Consider the following 24,867-nt stretch of genomic DNA (forward strand, 5'->3'; position numbering starts at 1 on the left):
AATACCTCATATCAATTGTTAGAATACTATTCAGCATAAAATGCCACCATGTAGCAAGGAGACAATTGTTTTTGCCACTTCGACAATTGCTGCTATTAAAGAAAAATGACTTAGAACTTAGCTCAGACAGAGTTCAGTACTAAACACTATGTGACTTTTCTATACAATATCCACAAAGCTGCTTAGTGGACTTACAAAGTATTAAGCAAGACACGTAACTTTTTATTAAAACAAAAATATTTATTCAAGCTGTAAATGCTATGCAGTATTTAGTTATTGGATGGGTTTAATATAAACATCTACTGCATAATATTGGTTCCTTAGGAATCCTCGTATACTATCTGAAACATTGCCCTGTTGCTGTACAGATCTCTTACAAGAAAACTTGCATTTTTTAAGACCTCAACAATTTGAGAACAAAGGAGGAAATACCAGTAGAGAAAATTCTGCAGTACTGGAGCCAGGCTTAGTGTAGTAATTTTCACCCGTGCTAATTATTAGTATAATATAGGCTGAGCTTCTCCTGTGCCTGGTTTTGAAGAGAATGTTTGTATAATAGCTATGACCGATTCGATGTTAAACAGAAAGATTAGATGCAAATTTTTCCACGTCTGGCTCAAAGCATAAGTGATGTTAACAAACGCTTTCTCAACAGTATGAATGACAGTTAAAAGAATTGACTCTTGCAATAGCACACGCTGAAATTCTCGCCCGGCTGTTATTTATAAATACACTTTACGCATTCATACTATGGTATGAATACAGGGTTAAGCATAACTAAGCATGCTGTTTGAAAACAGCTTTTGCATTCAGCTGCCATCCTATGCAGCAAATACTGTAACGGGGTGAGGCCTATCCAAATCCGAGTTATCTGCACGACTGGTTGGGAAAGGCTTTGTGCGATGAGAAATACTTTTGGAGGTTTTGCTGGGCTTATGTTTAGTTGTTGGTACTGGTTATCAGTTATCACTGCTAAGTACCGGTACCTTTGTTAACTCATTCAAAGACTTACAATGTGGGTTTGACAGCTTTGCCAGAACGAGTGTTAGTACAAGCCCAGTCCGTCTAAAGATGAAGTCCCTTTTGGGTTCAGCACGACAATGGGAAGGGGCCAGGGCAGTTGCCCCGGCTTAGAACCACCACCCCCTTCAACTTCACGTTTCCACAAACTGGCTGCACGGTTCAGATGGGCGAGTAGAGAATGCAGCAGAACACAGACAACGTGGTGTAACAGGAAACATACAACTTTTCTTACATTACATTTATACAAATTTACAATTTTGTGAATTAAATGGTTCTATAATTACGCAAGTGCTTTTTAAAAAATAACGTACATCAACTCAATGATATTTACACTTAGCAACCTGCTTCAGCAACAGCATGATTTTGCTATAAAGTGAAACTTCAGTGCACTCAAAGTGCAACTCGCCCCATAGAATTAACTTCTCTTCCCATGCAAAACCTCAACGTAACAACACCTAGCTTTATTTAGGCGGGCACAGTTCAACTGCCTTTTTTTTTTTATTCGTCATAATGCAAAGACAACAAGAACTTGTCCACGTCCATTCCAGCTGGAAAAGAATTGGGTAGCTTCTTTTTCTGTAGGAGAAGAAAATAACAGTTGTGTTAAATACTAAGAACCTGGGCATACCGAAGAGCCTGTGAGCATTCCTTTCTTCCTCATCCCTCCATCGACCTTTGAGGTCCACGATGCTGACCCAGAAGTCAGAAGCTGAATACACTCAGGTGCACCCCAGGGTACAACTGGCACGGTGACAGGTCAGGAGCAGCTGAGATCTCAGCTGCTGACGTAGCCCACCCCGACTTCAGACAGGCACAGCCTCTCAGCTCTTGTCACATGCACAGCGTAAGTTGGCAGTTTTCAGTTATAACACCTCAGGAGTAGGCTCTAACTCAGTACAGTGAATTACAAAGTTATACCATGTCTCCTTTTTAATTATTTACCCACACTGCCTTTTCATGTCTCACACCTTTGCTGTTTGCCATTAAATCCCCGAGGCAAATGCCTGGTGCTGTAGGCTACGACAACTGGGAATGCACAAAGTGTAGATTCCTAGACCTGGGTGTAAATGAGGATGCAAGAATAGCCTGAATTCTAGTAAGGCTGAGTTTGAGTTTGGCCTTATTCCTACATTGCACCAAACAACTCAGTCTGAAGTTAGAGTTTAGAAACTCATTCATGTTTTAAGAGAAGTAATTTGATTTTCACAGGTATGCGCAGAGAATCAGTAGGAGTTACTTGTGCATATCTGAAGACTGTACTATTCTTAAGAAAACTCTTAGAGTAGACTCAAGAGGCAAAGTTAGTAAAACTGACATAAACATGGATGTTAGGGATTTGGGCTAGCACCTCTGAACATTCCCATTATAAATAAAATACATATAGACATCTAATATATATATTTAGAATTTTGAATTAGAAAGTAAATGCCTATACTTACCTTTATTTTCTTCTTTTTTGATGGTGTTGGAGAGCTTTGAAGGTCTTTTCTGTTTGCAGAACGAGAATTCCTCTCACCCTCATTCAAGTCCTCTAGTTTCCTTTTCTTTACTGTGCTCCTTAAAGATCTGAACTGTTGAGTGTTGTCCTTCAGGGGGGTCGCGGTGCTAGTCCTCGCAATAGCCGCCCGCGACAGTATCATCAGTGTGTGAGCGGCCATACTGACGCTATTTTCGCTACCTGTTTCGCTAGCCGGGCTGCAGGCAGGCAAGTCTGGCGTGGCAGGGGGTACCATTATTCTAGGGGTCGTGCTGTCCTCGTTGAAGCGCCGACAGGTCGGTGTCCGTACGCTATCTGCAGTATCATCTGCATGCCTGTCTCCAACTCCAGACGGCGTACGGGGAACTGGCAATTCTCCATTTTCAACTGTTTTACTAGTTGGGCTGTGCCACTGAATGTCTTGCAACATTTCCACGCATTTAGTGAATGGACTGGACAGGCAAAGGCCTTGGTTGGAAACTTTAGCTGGCTCTCGCTTTGGCTCCTTCGAAGACAAAGGAACGGACACTGACGATTTGCCATTCCCGCTTGACAGCGACCCTTGCTTTTTGTTCAGCTCTTGCGCTGAAGCAACTGTCTTCTCATTCCATAAGCTAACGCTTTGTTGGCCATTTGAGAGTTTGGCAGTGTCCTGGTTCTTCTGTTTTTCATCAGTATCCCTTCGTAATTCATTTTCTTTATTTGCTGTAGTCTTGTGGAAGGGATCTAACGGAAGCCCTGCAGTTGCCGCCTTCCGCTCGGGCTGGGGATCCTTTGCAGAGGCGTTTCTGTTGCTACCAGCTTCTGGCTTACACAGAATTCTAGGCAATGTTTTATCTTTCTCTCTCTTTGCTACCTGCACCTTCACAGAGGATGATGCAGAGTCAACAGCAAATAAAGCATTTTCATTTCTTTCTTTTTGGGATAAACTCTTAGTAGTCTGGATTTGAGTGTTGCTTCCTGGGGCAGGTAGGACATTATCAAAGCAAAGCACTCTCCTGTGACTTTCACTTTGTCTTGAGTTTGTGCTTGTGCTCTCTGCTGGTGCAACAGGTAAGTTCTCCTCCGCTTTCCTTCCTAGTTCTGCAGTGATAAGCTTGTCCGAATTTCCAGTCCTGAAAATGAGATGAAAGCACTTCAGCAACATACTTGTTCTTTCTAGGCAAGTTCATTTCAGCTGGCTGGCAGTCCCCACCCGCCCCTCAAAACACCTACTTAAAGCTCTCTCCATTCTCTAAACTTAAGTATTTTATCAACATGCAAAGACCAAGAGTAAGGGATGACAACTGCAGAAAGCTCAGAGAGGCCAAAAAGGATGACAAAAAGGTATGAAATAGAGTCTGTACAAAGAACAATTAGGTAGACTGGGGCTCTTCAGCCTGGAAAGAGAGATGACTGAAGGGAAATGCAACAGAGCTCTGGGGAAAAGCCAGCAAAAAGGAAACTATTTACTGTACCAAAGAGTGAGGGGCATCAAGTAAAACTAGTATTGGGTTCAAAACAAAACAAGGTTTGGACCCTGCATGTAATTAAGGCTGGGAACTTTTTCCACCAGGATATACAGGGATGCTGGTAGTTTACTTGAGTTCAAAAAGAAACTGAGCACATATGTGACGGCACAGTCCATCCCAGAATACTGGCTGTGGCTCTGGAGGTCCTTGGAGCTGAAACTGCCAAGGGGCTGCCAGAACACCCTGGGCAGTACCATCACACGTGTGCCCTCTACTCTCCCCTACGCATTTGCTGTAGGTGATGGGATATAGAGCGAGACAAAAAACTTTCTGGGGACATCTGGAGAACACACAAGTTCCATGGGGCTTGGTCTCCACCTGACGACCAGCCACATCGGTGCAAAAAAGCCACCAGCGCACTCTAGTGATGTTAATAAGATAAATGCTTCTGCTCTGTCACGCCTGTGCCCTCTTTCTGGCATATGCTGCATTTCCAAGAGAAGCTTCCTCCTATTCATCTGTGCTAGTAAGACTCCCTGTGCGCATAAACCTTCATGGTTTGTAAGTGGAAGTGTCAAATTAACTCTGGGATGATAAAGAAGGTATGGGTGGTAACAATTTTTTCATTTCCATGAAATCTGAGATGAGACAGAGGGTAGAGTAGAAATGAGAAATTACATCTCTTTACAGGGAACATTTTGCTCTCTTTGCTATGCAAAACATATGTCTGGAGATCAATTAAAATTAACAGAAAGCTGAATTATCAAGGTGATGTTATAAAAAATCTTGCTTCTGTGACTTTTTAAAAAAATCACTAATTTTTGCACGCATGTATTCTGCACACCGTGGTACTTTTGTTTTTTCCTTTTAAATAAGTTGACTTTATTGTTCCTGTTTTCCTCCACTTTTCCCCCATTTTAACTGAGTTCTGAATAGGTAGGGGTTTTTTAGGTATGTTTTATTTTTACGACAAAAGAATGTTTCACCTCTAATATTTAAACTGAACTACTTATCTCCTCCTACACTCCTTTGCTCTTTCCAACATCCTTCTGTTTCTTAAGTCTATTAGCGATAAGGACAGTTACTACTGAAGCCTTGCTTTCTCCTCTCTTGCTTGCCCAACAGAAAACCAGTACCTATCCCAGTTAGCAATTAAGTTATATTAATCAATATAAAGTTAGCAAGCTGTTCTCCTCACCATCTTTTCTTTGACTTTTCACTTTATAAATGACCAAGCAATGTTCTAATCTGCAAAGCTGAAACACAGATGCAGAACCCAATCTAACAAGCTCTACTGGATTTGGACCAGAGGGGTGGTAAAGGTTTTAGTCATGAAAATCTCCCAGTAAATGTCACAGGCAATGTCTCCTAGCTTGCACTCCACTCAAACAATTTCTATTTGACAACAGAGACCAGAGAAAATAAACACAAAGCCATACAGCGTTAACACAGGAATGGTAACAGCAATATTCTAGCACAGGCTGCACCAGTCCTTGCATACATCTGTATCAGTACTCCTAGCAGACAGACAGGAGGCAATAAAACGGGTACTGCTTATGCTGTTGTTAAAAAGAGCTGCTCTCCTCTCCGCCGATACTGTATGAAGAAATTCATGGCAGGAAAAAGAAAGCACGTTTGAATACCTAGCTCTACTGACCTTTGTGCTCGAGAATTTGTGTGGTTCAAAGGCTCAGCTACACTTGGTACCAATTTTCCTGGAACAACAGACGAAGTATTAATAAACTACAATATTCCAAATAAATAATCTCCCAGTTAGTACAATGACATTTCACCTGACAGAGAATCAATAAAGAAAAACCCAGCAACAATTTTTTCGTAATTTTCAAGTTTACAGATTAGTAGATTAGCAAAGGTTGCCAGCTAAGCACGAACAAGCAGCTTGCTGTCTACACTTCAGTAATACGCAGGCCTGGCAGGACAAAAACCAGCTATGCTGGACTTACAAATGCGCAGCAGGAAATTTCCAACTAGGAGGGAAATAACGCCAGGGAACTCTGTTATCCACCAGCAGACCAGAATGTGGACTAACTATACAATCCTAGCTTTCTTCTTAATTTGCAACTTCGTTCTATTTTCATTTTCATGTGTAACCTTTTTAAAAAAGGTAGATAAGGACAACTTGTGCTTTAGCCTATCACTCCATTTATTTTCTGGTTTCAGTTATTTTTCTTTACTCCCTGCCAACACTGAGAAATGAATGGAACTCCAGTCTTGTTTCAGTTTACTATTTAAAGCAGCAAGGGGTCAATGAAATGAATATACAGAAGCACATACCTGAAATGGCAAAGAGAAAACAGAAGGCAGAGTGTGGGGGTATGTTTGTACAGATATGCAACACTTCTATGAAATTTTTTCCTTAATAAACATTTAGAATTGCCGTTTCTAGTAACTTCGTTACCTTGCTGCTTGGTTTTAATGGCAGCATTAAAATGTACTTAGAACCAACGAGATGAAAAACTAATGAAAAATATAAAGAAAAGTAAACATTTAAAACCACATTAGAGCCTTGAAACATTAAATTTGCTTGATCCCAAATCTGGAATTATTTTATAGGCTGGGAGTTGTTCTTTGTGAACCGAGCAAATATAGCTACTAACTGCAGGTACAGGCCTCTCTCAAAGCCGTCCCAGCAGCCACCTGGCAGAGGAGCACTGCTATTTATTAAACTTTATTACTCAGAACTGGTGTCTTTAGAACCCCCACTTCTGCCCTTCAAGAATGCAAGGCGGGTACCTGTATTACTCTTGTTTCTCACTCCAGGAATCTTTTGTGATTTGGGCGGGATGGGAAGCTTTGGGACGCTTCTGTTGCACACTGGATTAGCCACAGGCATATGCAGAACCTTGAAAGAATCAAAATATTCCATTACAGTTTACTGAAAGACTCCTTATCATTTCAGCTTTCATTTTGAAAAGCTTTATTTGTGATGTGCTACCTGGCGAGCAGGTGCTGAGAATGCATTTCCATTTTGTCCTACTACTGAGAGAGGTATCATTCCCACCATTCCTTGCAAAACAGGTTGCACCGGAGACGCAATTATAATGGCAGAACCTAAAAAATACCAAAGTGTTAAAATTGTACAGAAACTAAAAATGCTTCAGTGAAAATAAAAGCTTCAACGCAGGATCTCTTAAATTAAATTACGCATCGTCAAACCTGTGGCAAGAAAAGATCTGGCTTTTTGGAATAACTTCACTGTCCTTACTAGACATTGCTACTAGAAAACAGGGTAAGTACCAGTGTTAGTTTTGAGTACTTTAGTTGAAGTCTGTTTTCCTTTTAGGAAATGGTTCAAGATTAAGCTTGAAGTGTGACAAACCTATGTTAAAGCTTGAACTTTAATTCAAAGTGATTTATAAAAAACAGTAAAAGTAACATCAAACAGCTCATTTTGCTGCTCCGTAAAGACAATTATTTACATCCTGTTCTCCACCATGAGCACGCTCAAACATCAGTAGCAGAATTACTTTTCTTCCAGTGCAGCCATAACACCTTCCCCTTACCAGCACACAACAAACTGGGAAAGGGTCGTTTGGCTGTATGTAGGTATCTAATCTATATTCCTGGCTGGTAGGAGGTGTTAAATGTAGTTCGCAAAGGTTCTAGTTAATCAGTGGGTTTGAGATTAATTATTTAAAAAAACCGAACTAAACAAAAAAAAGCGCACAGTAATACTAATTTTGAGTATTCAAACCAAAAGTTTCCTATTTAACCATTTAGATAATTATTAAAACAGTTGTTTTAAAACAGTTATTCTAACAGGTTGTAAGAGTGTCTGGCTGCCAGACATACCGGAATTATAAAATAGGTAAACTATTATAGAACATTAATTGAAAGGGAGAAGAAAAATTTCAAGAGTGAAAGAAAACTTTATTCTACACAGTTCTTCAGTTACACGAGCACTACCAGGAAAAATATCAAATGCAGAAGAATGGGCAAACTTCTACTTCTCTCTCTATGAAAAAGAATTAAGGTAACAGTTGGATAAAGAAATCCTAACAATAGAAAAGGCCAGCGCTCCGAGATTTGCGCATACTGTTGCACTGGCCTCTGACCAAAACAACATGACTACACACAGAAATTCAAGGAAAACTGTGAGAAGTCTTTAGTTTTGGAAAGAAACCTACAGCTAGTTTATAGTTAGGTTTAACATTTTAAAAAGCACTTACATTTTTAATTGCTGTAGTAATAAAAATACTTGTACCAGCAGAGATTTTATATTATGGAAAGAAATAATGTTATACTTTTACATTGGTCTGAATGTACTTCTAGTGTATAACGGGTTTTTGGAAAATGAAACAAAACAAGGAAGTAAGTTTGGAAGGACTATCTACATCTAGCCAGTTAACTAAATATGGATACCTGTAACACATCGCATTCCATTTATAACAGGCATCTTATTAAAACACAACCAAAACAACTGCTTTATTTAGCTGAAACAATGGATTCTTTTCTAGTGTAAGCCAAAATATGCTTCCTAAATTTATCACTGCTAAAATTACATAATTTAAGATCTGAAATATGAGGCTATTTTTTTCAAAGCAGCCAAGCCAGACTTGTAATAATTTTTATTTCATTTTTAGTAGCAATATACTAAAAAAATACATAACTCCTGGCTAGTTTCAAGGGGCAGACAGAGCAGTGTTTAAAAATTCAGTTTACTTCTAATGCAATCAAAAAAAGAATAAAAATGCTACATAAACCACACATTTTCAGTAATTTTTTAACAAGATTACCTTGTGGGAAATTTGGGGAGACAGTCTGGTTTGCTGCAAATGTATTGCTGGATCTAGGAGGAGTCCGTAACTGTTGTACAGCTGGAGCTTGGGCAGCAAGCGGCATGGAATTGCCAGGCAATACAACTACATTTGATGGGGTTACAGCTGTGCCCAAGGTAGCTGGATCAGTCACACAGGTAGCTATATAAAGGTTGTTCGAATTCCCAAAAGCTGTACTTGTTGCTGGCATCAACTGTATAAATCCCCCTTCCTTGGAAAGATTAGTTGTACCTGCAACTGAAAAACCAGTGCAGTCTTCATTCTGAGTGTTAACTGAGGTGACCACAGGATCCTTAGGTCTAAGCACAAGAAGATTCTGCTCTGACAAAGCTGAATCCACATTTTTTTCTGTGTCTTCTGAAGGCAGACATTTGGACAGGCCTGCAGTTTTGGTTGGGGATTTGGCTGGAGAAGACAATATTATAGTTGGCAAATTTTCTCCTGTGATGCTGGAAACAGCATTATTTAACTCCGTGTCTGATGAAATAAACGGATCATCGCTGATGATGATCTTGAGGGACATTATATTAGAAGGATCAACATCCATTGGTTGACTACTAGAAGATACACCGCTTATACTTTTGGCCTCAGTACCTGACTCATCTGTTGAGGATGCAGTTTCTGGGAGAGGAGAGCGGCATATTTCAGATGTAGTAAGATTATTTTCAGTGGATACTACAGAAATTTCGGTACATGCATCATCACTGGAAGAGAAATATATATTATCAGCATCTACTTTTGTAGAAGATGAAGGTTCTTGCATTTCCCCTTGCATTCTCTCCGAATTTGACAGTCCTGAAGGGAGGTTTAAATCTTTCTTACAAGGCTTATCAAGCATATGCTGATCATTTGAATAAGGTTTGTTAGAAGTATCAACAACTTCAAGCTGCAACTCTGTTTTGTCAAGATCCGAAATCTTTCCTGCAGATCCTGCAGCGCAGTCTGACTGCATACTCTGTTCCTGATGGTTACAGTGGTGGCTAGGGTTCTCCTGTAAAATACCAGGTAAGGCAGCTGTATCGTTTGTTACAGCCTGTTCTTTTCCTGCATCTGCTGATGGACTAGAAATTGATGAATTGTTTTTTCTCAGCAGTACGCTGTGGCCAGGGCTCCCACTGGAAGTGCTTTTAGTGAGTGTTTTTTCAGGCAGTGATGTATCTGGTGATAAGCCACATTTACTTCCAGAATGTATTTTGTTTTCACTGGCTGTAGTACCTTCTGCCAATGAAACCAAAGAAATCTGTGGGCCATCAGAATGAACGTACTTTAAGTTAGGACTACTTTGAGCACTATGACGTGGTGGGCCTTCTTCTATTTCCATAGCTCTCTCACTTTCAGATCCTAATGCGGGCAACTCTTTTTTATCATAAGAATCTCCACAGTGTTCATTACATTGGCTATCAGAAGTCTGTCTCTTGTTAGGTTCAGTCAAACCAGGCACAGGGTCAAAAGCAATTTCAAGCTCTCCAATATGTTCAGGGGTAATGGTTTTAAGTACTTCAGTCTGCTTCCTTGGCCTACAATTTCCATGCAACTGTTCGTTGGTTGTATTTTTCTTAGCCATATCATCATCATTAATGCTGGTCTTCAAGGCACATGATGCTTCTCCTAACTGAAATCCTTTACAGGATAGTGATTCTCTAGAATTATCACCTGTAAAACAGAATAAGTAAGTTCCATAATAATTAGAACAGAGCACCCCTTCACAGCATTTTAGAAGCAACTTATCAGTTCAATAGAAAACTGTTTCACATGAAATGAAGTGGGAATAATGCTGCTCCATCCTTACGTTCAAGCTGAGTGTGAAGTAGATGATACATATGGTTAGATTACATAGATTAGGCAACCTGGCAAATTAGTTTGTACGTAAATAGTAAGTATACACACAATAAGCACATGGCTCAAGTCACTAAATCCGATTTCCAGAACACAAAAACCATCTCAGGATAAAGACCTCCTAGCAATATTTATCATACACTTTCTCTAAATATTTGCTACTGACTGTTGTTAAGAATGGGGCAGGCAGATGAAACATACACTTTGTCCACAGTAAGACTCTTTTTGTATATTAACCAATACATCACAGAATAGAGAGCAAATATTGGTCTGGTTAGATGTAAAACATTATATTTATATGTTCCACAGTGAAAACTGCAAAGTATCTCTGTTTTGAATGAGAAAACAGTTTTGCAGATATTCTGATTTCATTTCTGAGCTTATCAAGTACAACTTAGAAGTACACTGATGGACTACTGTTAAATTTAATAACTAAAACTTTCTAACAGACCAGATGTATCGTATGTTCATGCAATGTAAATGTCAAATTGGATATTATCACTGAAAACAGAAAGATTCTGAAAAGTACAAATTGTCTGAAAACACTTTCATAGTGAAAAGTGAACAGACTAGAAGAGATCTTAGAGGGGAAAAAAAACCAACCTACATCTACTAGTTTCTTCTGTTCCTAAAGAACTTTCAAGTGTTTCCAGATTATCCTCATCCACCAGGATTGGATTTTCTACTCCACTCTGACCAGAAATACCAGCAGGTAAGTTCTTGTTTACCTTGCTCTTTCCTATTTTCAAAATAAAGCACGAAGAATGATTAAATATGTCATTTTACAAACAAATGCAATTATTATGTTTTCAATAAAGCATGGAGATTTCAAATTCAAGAAATGCCATCCTAAACTCAAAAAACTATTTTTCTATATTCATTACAAATAGCATAAACACGCCCTTATATTTTATGAGGGTATCCCTGATCAGAGAAATAGAAAAATTTTACAACAGAATAGAAAACCGAGTATGAAATATCATCCTTTAGACCAGAAGAATCTAAAATAACAGCAATAAAATGATCACTGAGCCAGCACAAAACCAGAATTTCAGCCACAAGAAAATGCTTTACTTTATAGTCACGTATAAATGTATATCAAAACCTAATCCTGAATTGAGGGACACAGATGCCATACAGTCCATTTCTCTTGCAAAAGCGGCCAGCTGAATTACCTTTGCTTCTTCAAGCAATACTTAGGAAAACTCATCCTTCATGATGCTTTATAGTAATGGTACAATTGAGAATAATATACCCTACCATAATCAAACAAGTCAAAGAGTGCCTGAAAAGCTGGGTCTGATTCTGTCTGTTCTAGAATGTCCTGTATAGCCTCTTCTGACATATGAATTTCACCCTGAGAAAACACAAGACATATAGAACGGTTAGTAACTTAAATAACTTAAAGAAAAACAGACAAGAACTGTTCAGATTGTTTTTAGTTCTCTTACTTCTGCTCAGCACAGAATCATAAGGACTAATGCTGGAAATATTTCTGCCACAAATCTAATGTCTGTTAAAAACCATTACTGGTTGAAGTTTAAGAAATAAAGTACCCCAAATGTCTGTCAGGCATTACACCCTGTACATGCACATTGGAGTGTTCTCCACATAATGACCAGCATTGTTTAAGAAGGACTAAATCTTGGGCTACACTGAAAGCTTATGCAGATGGTATGAATGCTGTGAGCCTGCACTAGCTGTCCACTGGTAAAAAAATGCCCAAATTAACCCTAGTATCTTGGTTTTGCATATATCTAGAAGACAATGCTAAGGAAAGGGAAGTTTTATTTAATTTAGCCATTACATGTTCTATAATATAACTTCCAACTACTTTTCTCTGGAAGGCAGGTTGAAAGGACACTGCCCTAAAGTTCCTGTTTCAAGCTGACTTGTTTGGTAGTAGCCCAGAAGGAAAATGAGCAGGGCACTCAGTACATATTCAAGTGTTCAAATACAAAGTTTCTCCTGACTTCCCGGAGATCCTTGAAGCACTCTACAACCTTTATATAGTGGTTGTAAGTGTGGATATCCCATGTGAGATGCTTGATTATTTTGTCTCAGCTACTCTAAACCAAGAAGCTGCTCTCATTTTTTCTGCTCAGAAAAATGTAATACAGTTTTCCAGTTCTGTATTTTGACAAAAATTGACCTAAAAATCACCAAGTGACAGAAGAATAGCTTTTAAAAAACAGACACCTCTACTTTGTAAACAGACAACTGCCTCTACTCTCCTGCCTTTTTCATGAGGGCTGTGAAGATTATAATTCCCACATTAAGAGCCCTTTATAACAATGTAATTGCCAGCTTGAGGGTTCTAGAATGAAGGGAGAACACTAGAAGTTTAGTTTGGAGAAGTAGAATGTATGTTTCCTCCAAAAGCAAGAAAATATTAAAATTTGAAGAAAAATCATCCTTATTCAGGCTCCAAAGACAATTTCTATAGACAACTACACAATCCATGTTTTTCTTACAGCAAATCAGATCAGAGTAAACATGTTTGGATTCCACAAGACATTTTAAATTCCCTTTTCTTTTATAAGGCTACTGACCAGTTCCCCAGTCAGACACCAGTACTCAGTGGTAGCAAAGATCCAGTGACAAGCAGGCAGCTGGTGACTGTGGGACAGCATTCTTAGATCTCAGTCTGCAGGTAACATTAACAGCTACCCACTGCCAGAAGCGGTCCTACTCCCTTGGCTTTTGACCCTGCTGCGTGCTTCTGCTGCCCTGTACAGGCACTGGGAATGAAGTCAGTGTGCTACACGGGCTGAAAATTAACTGCAGCAAAATGCTAGTAACCCATCAGTTCAGCTCCTCGAGCCTGCCCACCACCATACAACAAGGTAAGAGTTAATGCCCATGCAAGGGAATTTGTGGAACTGCCCCTGAGCAGGACCTAGCCATTAGATAGGCTTGGCTGCATTGTAAAACAAACAAACACAAAGAAAGAACAGAAAAAGGAGAGCATCTCAGATACCAGACAGTAGACAGAGGTCCAGCATAGTTCCCATATCTGATCATTCCCATGTGCCTGGTCTTCAAAAAACGTAAACAGGGCAATCCACACCTACCTGAAGTCCAAGGATTTCATCAATTGAAGTCTCCTGTTCTGTGGGACCACTGTCTGTCTGTTTAGGGGCCTGAGCGACATTGCCATCACTGGAACACATTAGTCATTAGTTCAGAACTCAAAAAATAAACCAAATAAGAATACATATGAAGTTTAGAAGTTCTTTTCATTACCTGCCCAGGATTTTGTTGATGTTCTCAGCAAGCTTTTCCTGAAGAGATTTGTTGCTCAAGATTTTTTCTCTGGCATTTTCAATAACCAGTTGCTGGAAAACACAGTTTTAAAGTAGTCAGGTTTCTATTTTTATCATCACTAGAAAAGAAACACGAATTTCCAACTTACTAGTTAAAAAAAAAAAAAAAGAACCAAAGAGAGCACCCTTTATAACAGAAAGACAGCCAATCTGTGACTGCATAACACTGCTATGAAAATCATTCCAAAATGTTCCTGTACTTCTGCTCTCCTAAAGTACAGCAAGGCTTATTGTGCTTTCTAAAAATTAGTGTGTTCTCTAAAAAATTACTGTATTCTGACATTTACAGGTATCTTAGCAAAGCCAATAAATCAAGGAAAAAAACCCTCTACATAGCTGTGCCATCCTCAATACTTTAGTACACAGAAGAGCTAGTTCAAACCCAAAACAGTAAATTTATCTTCTAAAGTTAATTTCTGTAATACCCAAGACAAACAACATGTAAAAGACTAGTTCTCCTTAGTCTGAATTTGTTTCTTAAATGTAAATACCTTCCGTAAGTATATACTTACTGGGAAGTTACCATCTATGAATTCTTCAGGTTGCTCGCTTTCTTTTTCTATAATTACTTCATCAGGGTCTTGAGAACTTCTGGTTGCTGAAAGAGGTCCAGGTGTTGAAATGCTTTTCCTCTTCTGAGAGTCACTGAAACATTCCAGAAAATTTATGATGTATTTTGTGAGAACATAGCAAACAATAGACCTAATATTCAGTAAATCAGTGTTGCCCTTCCTTCTTAGCAAACAGAAGATTTTAATCAACAGAAAATTAACTACATACTGGAAATACAATAAGAGCCAATACCTGTTTCATTACGTCACATGTGTATATTGTGTCTGACTTCAGAGAAGTTACAAACAAATATACAGACTCTGGGGAAACAGCACAACGGCAAATCGAATTCCATGCCTGCTATTCAGTATTTTTCCCCCTCCAGTACACGTTACTTTAACTGGTGGTACAGGTTCTAATTAACTGCCACTCAAGAAGAAGATTTGGGCATCACCACTGAAAATAAAGATCAGGTTGCATAAGAATTTAGGTGACGAATAGGAAATGTACTACTTTTATGTGAAATCACGGTGTAGGCTCTTCTGAAACCATAGATCGGCAGTGGCGCTAAAATCACTTAAATACAAAAAAATCATGCAGGAATAGAGATGTCTTGGAAATGGTATGAATGAGTAAGGATCTGGAAGAATGATAAGCAAAACCACTGATCAGGATTTATTCAGGGATAAAGACAACAAATGGAACACAAAGAGACCAGTCAGCTCACTAAAAACAAAAGGACATTGGAATCAAAGAATAAAAAAATGCAAAACTAGTATTAGAACAGTTTTTCACACCACTTTTAGTGTGAATATGAAAATTTTTGCAGACAAGATGTACTGAAGCCAATAGTTTTTTCTAAGTTAAAAACAGACAAAATGCACATTTATATCAATATGAGAATTTTCATAATTCTTAAGGATATTTTTGAAGGAATAAGAAATCTCAGGCTCCATGATTATTTGCCTATGTCTACTACTGGAATAATGTAAAGACTGGCTATATACCATAAAGAAACACAAGTAGCCTCCCATCAGCCTAACGTTAAGTTCTTTGACTTTCCTTTCCAAAACATCACACACTGGCCACTCTCAGCAGATCTTAAATGTGAAACACTCCACTATCTAACAAAATTTACACTAGAGGTTAGAACACTGCATAATCTCTAAACTATCTTTAAAAAAAAAACTAACCCAAACACAAAACCAAACCCCAAAACCCCCAAAAAACTCCCCGTGTTCACCTTTTTCGTCTTCCTGGAGAAAGCAAGTTTGAATGAAGCTTTCGTTCTTGTGATGCTGGAACTTGAATGTGTATGAAATCTCCTGCTTTATAAAGGAAAAAAACAGATCATGATGCCAGTACCTTTTCCAGTGGCATTGTTAAAGCACTACAGAAATCTACACGTGACTTATTATATTCCAATAAATTCCTGGGAATTCATACAAAATAATTTGGTATTATCATGAAAATGAGAACCATTCCTTTTAAACATAACCCAAGAAGAACATCCACTTGATGTGGATCATCCCTATCTGCTAAAACAAGTGGTTAGGGTGAAGGTGAGAAGACAGGATAGAATAATGACAAATTAATGCACTGAATCTCTGAAGTCACATTAGGAAGCAAGTATGCAAGAGCCATTTATCTCTTGGGGACTCCTTTTATTTTAATCACCTGAACCAGTCTGGAGAGCTTGGGGAACAATTTTCTGAAACGTTTTTGGTGGAAGATGATTAGCCCTAATTTTAGAAAACTTCCATCTATATCCATAAAATGTTCACAGAAAAAGAGGTTTAAAGAAGTGTGCAACTTACTGTTGATCTTGTTTTCTTGGGTTTGTGACTGGTGCACAAACAACGTATTCAATCTTGTCTGTGACATGTTTTGATTTATTGTTGGCCGGTGAATAACTTGAGGAGATACAACAGAAGGGGAATTCTGTGGCCCTGACTGATGGGCTACTGACAACAGTCCTGAGTTTGCAGGAGCCGATTGCTGAAGCATTCTCTGTCTCTTCATTTCTACAATTCCACTTCTTGTACGTGCTGGAGATAATAAAGACAAAATGAAAATATATGAGATAAAGGAATTTAAGAAGGTTGCTGGTTTTCCAAGACTTAATCAAGGATGCTCCACTGAAACTTGCTTGTGCTTCAGCAACTAATTCATGGAACTCAAAAAGTAAGCAACACCCATCTTATTCTTCTGCGTTACAGGTTTGAGCCAAAATAATTCAACAAGTACAGCCAACTTATATACACATTGCAACCATGCTTGTATCAGTGCTTAAATACTTACAGGAATAAATCATATCAAAATGTTATTTCATTTCATAATATACCACTAATATAACTGACCTTAATGGAACAGCTAAACCAACGTAAGTTTGCATTTATTTATCAGACTATATCTGATAAATTTAAACAAAGAACACCACCCAATCCAGTGAATTTCAGATCCAAGGACAATCACTACCTTTATTTCACATTCTATTTTCTCACACAGGTTACTCTGTAGAAGTACTACAGAGAGAAAAATTTACTTTTAAGTAAATAACTTAAGTAAAATAACTTTTTTGAGAGCTCATTTGACAGTTTTTGTAATGAAAGAAACAATTCTAGATAGAACAAATATATTTTTCTATTTTGCATAGATATATGTTTGCATGCATAAAAAATAGTTGTTTGAAGATTGCAATGCATTATTACATTCCCCTTCTACAGAAATGAAACTGCATCATAATTCAACTCGTTATGTTTCCGGTTCCTCTGCAAACCACAAATTAAGTCAAAAGCTTCAGGACTGAAGCAGCAGTTTTTAAACTTTTTAACCATGTAAAATTCTAAAAAGTTTTCAACAGAGAAGAAAATACTATACAGAGAATTTAATCCCCTCGCAAAAAGCTCAGCTTTTCTTATTTTCCTTTCTTGATCATTACAGTAATCCACAGACTGCACTGAAGTCAACAGACATGCTGAAGAAAAACCTGCAGAAGATATCTGACAGCATTTTAAGAGTAAGGATGTGTTACTGATTGCTGTAGTATTCCCCTATTTTTTTGCCAAAACAGATAACTTGAACATAAAGGCTATTGATCCCACGGAATTGGCTCGGTTACTTACTCCTTTGATTAGCAGAAAATCCTGTGGAGTTCTGCATGCTCCTAAAAAATAAAGCAGGTGACATAAATAAAAGGAGCATAACAGAAACGCTCAGGTACACAGTATCTACTGCATGGTTAATGTCAGTCTGGTTCCAGCTACACATTACTTCAGAAAGCTTCAGTCTAAGATTGTTATTTTTATTCTTTCAAACAATGGTCACAGATCCTTCAAATGAAGCTTACTATTTTTGATCAAGCAACCACAACACTATTGGATTCTAAATGAGTCATAGTATTTTTTTTTTTTTTACAGCAAGGCCACATACTCACACTAATGCCCTCCTTATCTGCTAGTCCTGCCTTAAAATCTTGAAATGTCTACTCAACTATCAACTCATACACACCTATCTTTTTCACCATCTCTCAGAGGCAACAGAGAGCAAAACCATTCTCATACAATGATAAGGGAAGTTGATGAACGTAGGGACTCACTCTTCAAGTGAAATTTTACTTTCTTGATTTCAAAACTATATTACCTGATTTGAGAAAGTGTATAGTCTAGTTTTTTCCACAGAGATGACATCATTGCTGGAACTTCATTTGTTATTTCTAAAATAAACCATAAAAAAAATTTAGATGCCTAAAACAGATACATGTTGAGAAAAAGTAAAATCAGAAACAAAATATTATTATGGGGTGTTTCAGACATCATCTGGCTTTAGGTGTCCAGTTGCTTTCTTAATATTCTGTTAATTAGAGAGCCCTAACTCCTAATTAAAGAACTTTGATTGATATGAACACACACTCATCATGGATACAGTTCTCAGGTTTAGAAGCCTAAATGAAACTGAGGTGAAGATATTCATGGTAGTTCTCAATGAAATCTCAACATGGTATTGACTCCTAGGCAAACACATGCTAACCTAACCTACCTCACTTCTGGAAATGATATTCATATTCCCGTCACCTGCATGCTTTTGAAAATTGTAACCTGGCAGACAGGCCTTTAAAAGTAACGGCTTATTTTAAGATGTCACCCAAACAGGTAAAACACTTGGCACAGATAATTACGTATCAAAAAATTATAAGACTTGGCAACATTCAGAAGCTCAATAACTGCTTTTAAAAGCAGGAAATGCTCTAACTCTGTCTGTAATATTCATACAAAATATGATGTTATTCTGAAATTATTTTAATTAGTTTTAAAAACAAGACAAGAAACATTTTACATCATAGCTCTCTTCCTGGTTATTTCACAGGATCATAGAATATCTCAAGTTGGAAAGGATCCACGAGGATAATTGAGTCCAACTCTCTGCTCCTCACAGGACTACTTAAAACTAAACCATATGACTAAAAGCATTGTCCAGATGTTCCTCAAACTCTGACAGGCTTGGTGCCTGGGGAGCCTGTTGCAGGGTCTAACCACCCGCTCAGTGAAGAACGTTTTCCCAAGTCCAATCTGAACTTCCCCGATGCAGGTCCATTCCATTTCTGTGTGTCTTACTGCCAGTCATCAGAGAGAGATCAGCACCTCCCCCTCCTATCTAAAGTATAAACAATGAACAGTATAATTTTACAAGCATAAACCGATACATTTTGCAAGCTTTATTATATCTTTGTGTTTTATTACATTAGAAGTGTTGTTCAAATTTGACGTGAAAACATATGCTGGCAAATCCAAACTTAAAATAATCAATTAATTTTGCTCACAAGATGCTGATCTAATTGGCCGTTGTCTGCATAATATGGAAGCCTTCAACTTCTAGCATAGGTGGGTGACTGCTCTAAGTCCATATATAGATAGAAATATTACCTCTTCCTCAAGGAGTTCACAACAGATAAATAAGAAAAATAAAATATCATTCTGAAGGCTTACCTTTTGCTTTCATGGCTACGTATTCATTAAGAATAGTTGTCAAGTTTTTTCCACACAGGGACTGGAAAAAAAATACTGATCTTAGAATCTTCACTAATAACATATACCTCATCTGCTGTATCACATTACATTTAAGCAGTTCTTCAGAAGAGCACACCATGCTGACCCTCAACACAAGGAACTGTACTTTATGCTGCTGGTGCTGAATTGTCTCAAACTAGGTAGAGAGCAATCTATGGAACAAAATGCCATTATGAACACAAAATCTGAGGTGCCTGATCTCACTGCACAACACTGGTATAGCAGTTAGAGCTGCATGACCTCCACTCACCTTTGTTATCATCGAATAAAGCCACAAAAATAAAATTATGAACAGCTGTAAGAGTAATGAGTATGTATCATCCTGGAACATAACATGCATTAAGACTCAAATGTGGAGATAACTTCTGTATAAAGTAAAATTCTTAACAGTCACACAGAATCAACATTCATAGCATATTTATATGTTCTGTTATTTTAGGTGAATCAAAGAGAATTGAGATTTTAAAGTTACCACTATCACTTGTTGCACCTTCTCGTCTTGTTTGCTAGTGGGAACTCTACAGGGTGTGACAAATACAGCCCTTTATTGCAAGTATTTTGAGCTGCAGTGAGAATTTTCTTAGACACTATCATATCATCACTCTTCTATGAAAAACAGGAAGAATGTTTCTGCTGACAAAAGGAAGATAATTAAAAGCTTTAAGAATCTGGATAATCTATTTACACTTGGTTTTTCTAACTTTTACTGGCCATAGCTTGGTTCTCAATCCCCTACCCACAAAGTACAGATGACTAAACACTTGTGCAAGAAATAAGTTCCATGGTCTGTTTTGAATATCTGCATCAAGACCTCGGATCTCAGAGAAGATTTCCACAAATTTTGAATCCTGTGGACAAAATCCCAGATCATATAATTAACTGATATATTAGAAAAATGAAACGAGAAACAGGAAGATGCACATATAAATATTAAAAGGTTGATACACAGCAATATCTAAACCCTGTAACTTGCATACTATTTTAAAAACGCCATTTTGTATATGTTAAAAATGCAAAGTATCTAATTACCCTGTAGCTATATGCGCATATCTGTATGTGTAGCTACACGCTGTATTTATGCACACCCAAAGTTCCACATTTCACCTGGGACAAAGCAGATGATACTGATCAAAGAGGAAGCTGAACTGAAACAGGTTTTTGTCAACAAAATTTGGTAGCCTTACATAAAACTGCGGTAAGGTACCTAAATAGTTAATACGTACTTGAAATGGAACATTACTGGCTGCCGCATCTAGGATAGGAAAGTAATCTCCAATAAATTACAAGTGCAGCCCTGAAATCAACAAAACCCTTGCGACACTCTTCTATAAATCAACCTCAAAGCTATAAAGCAGACTAAATGTAATATGCTGAAACCAATTTGCATATTTTATGCTTAAATGTTTCTTAGTAAGTTTAAATATTAGAAACCAAATAACTGCTAATACCACAAGATGCAACACCCCCTCCCAACCCAAACCAGAGGGGACGATCTAATTAAACATTTTAAGCAGCATTTGAGGACTAACTGTTATACTGAGAAATCTCAATTTTCCTTTCTATGGATGCAAGACAATTTAACCTTCTGCTTTGCAAATACAAACTCACCAGCAAGCAGGCTGGAATAAACCCATCCTCTGTACAGTGCTCTGCATATTCTTTCAAATCTGAGCTTTCCAAAATAAATTCACGGCAGGTAGCTAGAAGTTTTTCCTGTTGTAAATACCCTGCAACAAATTCGATGGAAAATTCTGCTATTTCATTCATTACTTCTGCTCAATAAGTACCAAAGCATTAACATAACCAGCTGTGTACAGTGTTGAAATAATGAGGTAAAGACTTGTATGTTAGACAAGTAAAGTGAAGTCATTTTGAAAGAACATATGTCTTGCAAAATATTTCTTTAATAGTTAAAACCAGAAAGAGGACAAAATATTATTAATATTACTATTCATGACTGGAAGTAAGGCAATATGAACAGTTTCTAGTTGATCTTTAGTACAGACAAGAAAATAAAAGTTCCTGGCTCAGGAGGCAGACAAACTAACTCTCACATAGGCTGAACAACCCAGTTTGATAACTAAATGGTATTCTACAATACTTTGTTAATAAAATGCATTGCTATGTAACATTAGCTCTCCATGCATCCTTCTGTTTCAAAACAGGAAGTTACAACAGCTGTTAAAACAATGTGTAAGATTTATTAAAAAAAAGGCATTGTACAAAAATTAATAACAGAAAAAGGTGTCCCCCCCTTACTGTAATTTTTAGTAGATGTAGTAGCTGCAACTTGTGCCCTGTACACACCCCAAGACTCAGTAGGAAAATATATAGGAAATATACTGGAAAAGGTTACTTTTCCAAAATTTCATTCCTCAGCAAACATGTTCTGTTTTAATCAAACTTTTTAAACCCTGCTTTAATCTTCAAATACTCTAAACGTTAAAGATAGAAATAGGCCAATTTGAATGAAGGATTATAGAACAAAGAACCACAAAAGAAAATGCCTTTTCTTTCTTGATTATAGCAGAATTGAACATGCAATGTTTTAAAGAAAGGCTAAAGTATGTGCCTAATTATATAATGCAGGCTATATATACAACAGAATATCTATTTTCACTGGACCCCCAAAATGGTCCACCTCAGTTGAGGAATGCCTACAGAAAAATGCAGCCTTTAAGTTTGCATGAAGACAAGTATCTTTCAGCAGATCTGAGTATAGCTGGAAAAAACAGATCATATTTCAGACACATAAGCCCTTGTTCAGGTCTTCAACAAATACACAAACTTGGAAGTTAAACACAGTTTGGGAATAACCACTGTGAATTTAATCACAATGTACGAGCTGGCCTACCTGACAGAGATGATTAGCGGTACCTGTGGAAAGGAAAGGGCTGTCCTATTTAATTTTTCAAATACATTTTGCTAGAAAACTCTCAAGTCACAAATTGCGGGAAGTGGAAAGTGTATTTTGGGGAAACACAATTATATGCCAGTCTCGGTCCTATCCACTGTAGGCCAGGATGGAAGACAGGGTATTAGGCTAGGTGGAGCTTTGATCTGTGCTGGTGTGACTGTTCTTACAGTCATACTCATCCAGACATTTACGTAAAAAGTTGCAAATTTTCTTTCTTGAACCCACTACTACAGTACAGCAAGGGATGACCGAATGCTGGCCTACAGGCACGTTTGGCACGTACACCAATTTCCCACAAAATAAGGCATTCCAAAGTTTAAAAATGTCTGAAGTAAGATCTTCTGTGCAACTGAACTGCTTGTGCACGCATGGTATAATGACATAACAGTACACAATCTTTAACGTTGCCAAAACCAAATTAAAGGTACAAAAGGTACAGTACCTTCTGAACTAGAGCAAAATATTGAATCATTCCTAACTTAAGAAATGTAAAGACACACGTCTAACTCAGTACACATTTACTCTTACATTAATTAGAAAAAGATACATTTTCTTATATATTTTTCTATACGTGAGTTCATTTTACAATTTTAGTTCTGTTTCTTAAACCTATATTCATCAACCTTCACAGCACCAGAAAGACTTATCGGGGGGGGGTGGGGGTGGGGAAAGATGGAAGAATCGCACTGGGAAGCCTGTTTATCCACCTGAATTCAGAGATGCTTCATGGAAGAGGAATCCCTACGAGAAGACAGAAATAGCTACAAGGAATATCCTGTTCTGCAACCTCAGGTTTCTAGACATGATGCACACAAGCATGCCACAACAGACACAAGATAGGATAGATCACCCTTAGTACACATGACATCGCCAAGATTGTCTATTATGTCTGCAAGCCTCTGGTCAGCATGCAAGATAGGCATCCCACCCAGAAACCTGTAACTTAACCAATTCTCTATGGAGATGTACAGCGAGAGATCTCCCTTGCATGATTTAAAATCTTCTTTGAAAATGCTTGGAGTTCTAATAACCCTCTGTTACTTCGCAATAATAAAAACACTGCAACTCTTACTAGCCTTGTTTCTCAAGACAGTAGTGAGAAACATTTCAGGTAGTATCTAAAAATAAATTGTGCTGGAGAAACACCAAACAAAAGACTCAGCCTCAACTGCTTTGGATTAAAAAAAACCTGTGGACAACTGAAAACTGAATCTCACGATATGAATGTATATGTAAACCTATGACAATAAGTACTTATGTGTGGGACTTAAATACGTGGGTCATATTTTTGATTACCATCCATTTGTTCTTACCTTTGGCAGTATCCAAATAACCCAAAGCATAAAGCCATTTAAAAAAATTCACCACCTGCTGCCGACATCCTGCATACACTTACTCTGTGCCTTCCACAGACACGGAGCAAACCCCAACTCTCTGCAGCCTCGGAGGTGACAGAAACAGGGAGGGAAAGAAAAACCAGCTGAACCTTAACCTAGCCTCCTCTGGTGTTGTGGGTGACCCTTGTATTCCTCCTGTAATCAGATACTTTATTAGACCCCATTGACCAGGTACCTGCCTGCAGGTGGACACCACAGACCACCACGTTTTCTTGAACTCGTGGAGAGCCTGAGCCGAAGGCACGGCCGGGCAGCAGCACCGCACCGCCGCGCTCCCCCGCGCCCGAGGCGGCTCCAGGGGCCCCAAACTCCCTCCAGACCAAGCGGAGTTCGCTTCCCGCTAGAGGCCTGGCCGGGGGGACAGCCCGGAGACCACCGGGCCCGGCGGCGGAGGCAGTGACAATTCCAGCCCGGAGGGGGACGAACTCGACGCGGCGGAGGGTCAAGGGCGCAGCCGCTGCACTCTCCCGCCGCGCCCGGTGCGCTGCCGGCGGCTGACAGGCCCCTGCGCAGCCCCAGGCGCTGACAGTCCCCAGCGGGGCCCCGGAGGCGCGGCCGCCACCTCCCCGCCGCCCCCCGCCCCGCTCTCACGCACTCACCCAGCACCAGCCGGGCCACGTCGGACGGCAGCAGCATGGCCCGCGGCGGCGAGGGGAACGGGGAGAGGAGGGAGAGGAGGAGGAGCGAGGAGGAGGGGGGAGGCAGCGGGACGCAGCTCACGGAGGCGCGCCGCCGCCACCCCGCCACCGAGGGGAAGGCGCCGAAACTCCGCCAGCCAGCGCCGCGCCCGGCCCCTTCCGCCGGAACTCGCCGTGCCCGGGCATCCGCTTCCAGGTTCGCCAGCAGACGCCGCCCCACGCCGCCCGCGGGGAGAAGGGGAGGGCAGGGTGCAGGCAGCACGCCGCAGCTGCGGGCGGCCGTCCGCTCGTTCCTCTCCCCGGTCTGCTGCCGCCGCCCGTCAAGCCGCTCGGAGGTGGGCCCGCTCCTGCTCTCCCCTTCTGACCCGCAGCGGGCCTCCTCCCG

At 39.3% G+C, this 24,867-nt stretch overlaps 2 protein-coding genes and 1 long non-coding RNA gene across 9 annotated transcripts in view; 2 read left to right on the plus strand and 1 right to left on the minus strand.

Moving 5' to 3' along the window:
* Positions 1-219: 219 nt before the first annotated feature.
* On the minus strand, positions 220-24,784 carry NPAT (nuclear protein, coactivator of histone transcription). Of its 2 annotated transcripts, none has more exons than XM_075082569.1 (18): positions 24,444-24,784; positions 21,139-21,257; positions 19,450-19,510; positions 18,107-18,179; positions 17,590-17,630; positions 16,282-16,512; positions 15,708-15,789; positions 14,425-14,557; positions 13,833-13,924; positions 13,661-13,748; positions 11,847-11,943; positions 11,194-11,325; positions 8,709-10,403; positions 6,908-7,023; positions 6,706-6,814; positions 5,609-5,666; positions 2,463-3,615; positions 220-1,599 (listed from the first exon to the last, which is right to left on the minus strand). In XM_075082569.1, the coding sequence occupies exons 1-18, from the start codon at positions 24,478-24,480 to the stop codon at positions 1,522-1,524; spliced, it is 4,395 nt and encodes a 1,464-aa protein (XP_074938670.1). In that variant the 5' UTR covers positions 24,481-24,784; the 3' UTR covers positions 220-1,521. The 2 variants fall into 2 exon arrangements, with proteins under 2 accessions (XP_074938670.1, XP_074938661.1); XM_075082560.1 differs by having other exon boundaries at positions 15,708-15,792.
* Positions 16,506-19,179, plus strand: LOC142052464 (uncharacterized). Its single transcript, XR_012658851.1, has 3 exons — positions 16,506-16,648; positions 17,408-17,483; positions 18,830-19,179. It is a non-coding gene; the product is annotated as an uncharacterized LOC142052464 (long non-coding RNA).
* The window catches only part of ATM (ATM serine/threonine kinase), a 579,279-nt gene continuing 579,108 nt past the window's right edge, over positions 24,697-24,867 (plus strand). For all 6 annotated transcript variants that reach the window (XR_012658843.1, XM_075082524.1, XM_075082506.1 and 3 more), the window contains exon 1: positions 24,697-24,817. The gene's annotated coding sequence lies outside the window, so the exon portion shown is untranslated. The remainder of the gene's footprint in view (positions 24,818-24,867) is intronic.

The sequence above is a fragment of the Phalacrocorax aristotelis genome, chromosome 1 (genome assembly GCF_949628215.1).
Source record: "Phalacrocorax aristotelis chromosome 1, bGulAri2.1, whole genome shotgun sequence".
NCBI classification, from domain to species: Eukaryota; Metazoa; Chordata; class Aves; order Suliformes; family Phalacrocoracidae; genus Phalacrocorax; species Phalacrocorax aristotelis.

What these genes read in the sequence shown, in the direction of transcription:
- NPAT (XM_075082560.1), bottom strand. Translation starts at nt 24,480, where the DNA reads ATGCTGCTGCCGTCCGACGTGGCCCGGCTGGTGCTGG. An exon ending in TTATTCCAGCCTGCTTGCTG is followed by an intron (nt 19,511 to 21,138) that starts GTGAGTTTGTAT and finishes TTTTTTTTCCAG; the next exon opens with TCCCTGTGTGGAAAAAACTT. An exon ending in CAAAAAAGAAGAAAATAAAG is followed by an intron (nt 1,600 to 2,462) that starts GTAAGTATAGGC and finishes CTTCTCCTACAG; the next exon opens with AAAAAGAAGCTACCCAATTC.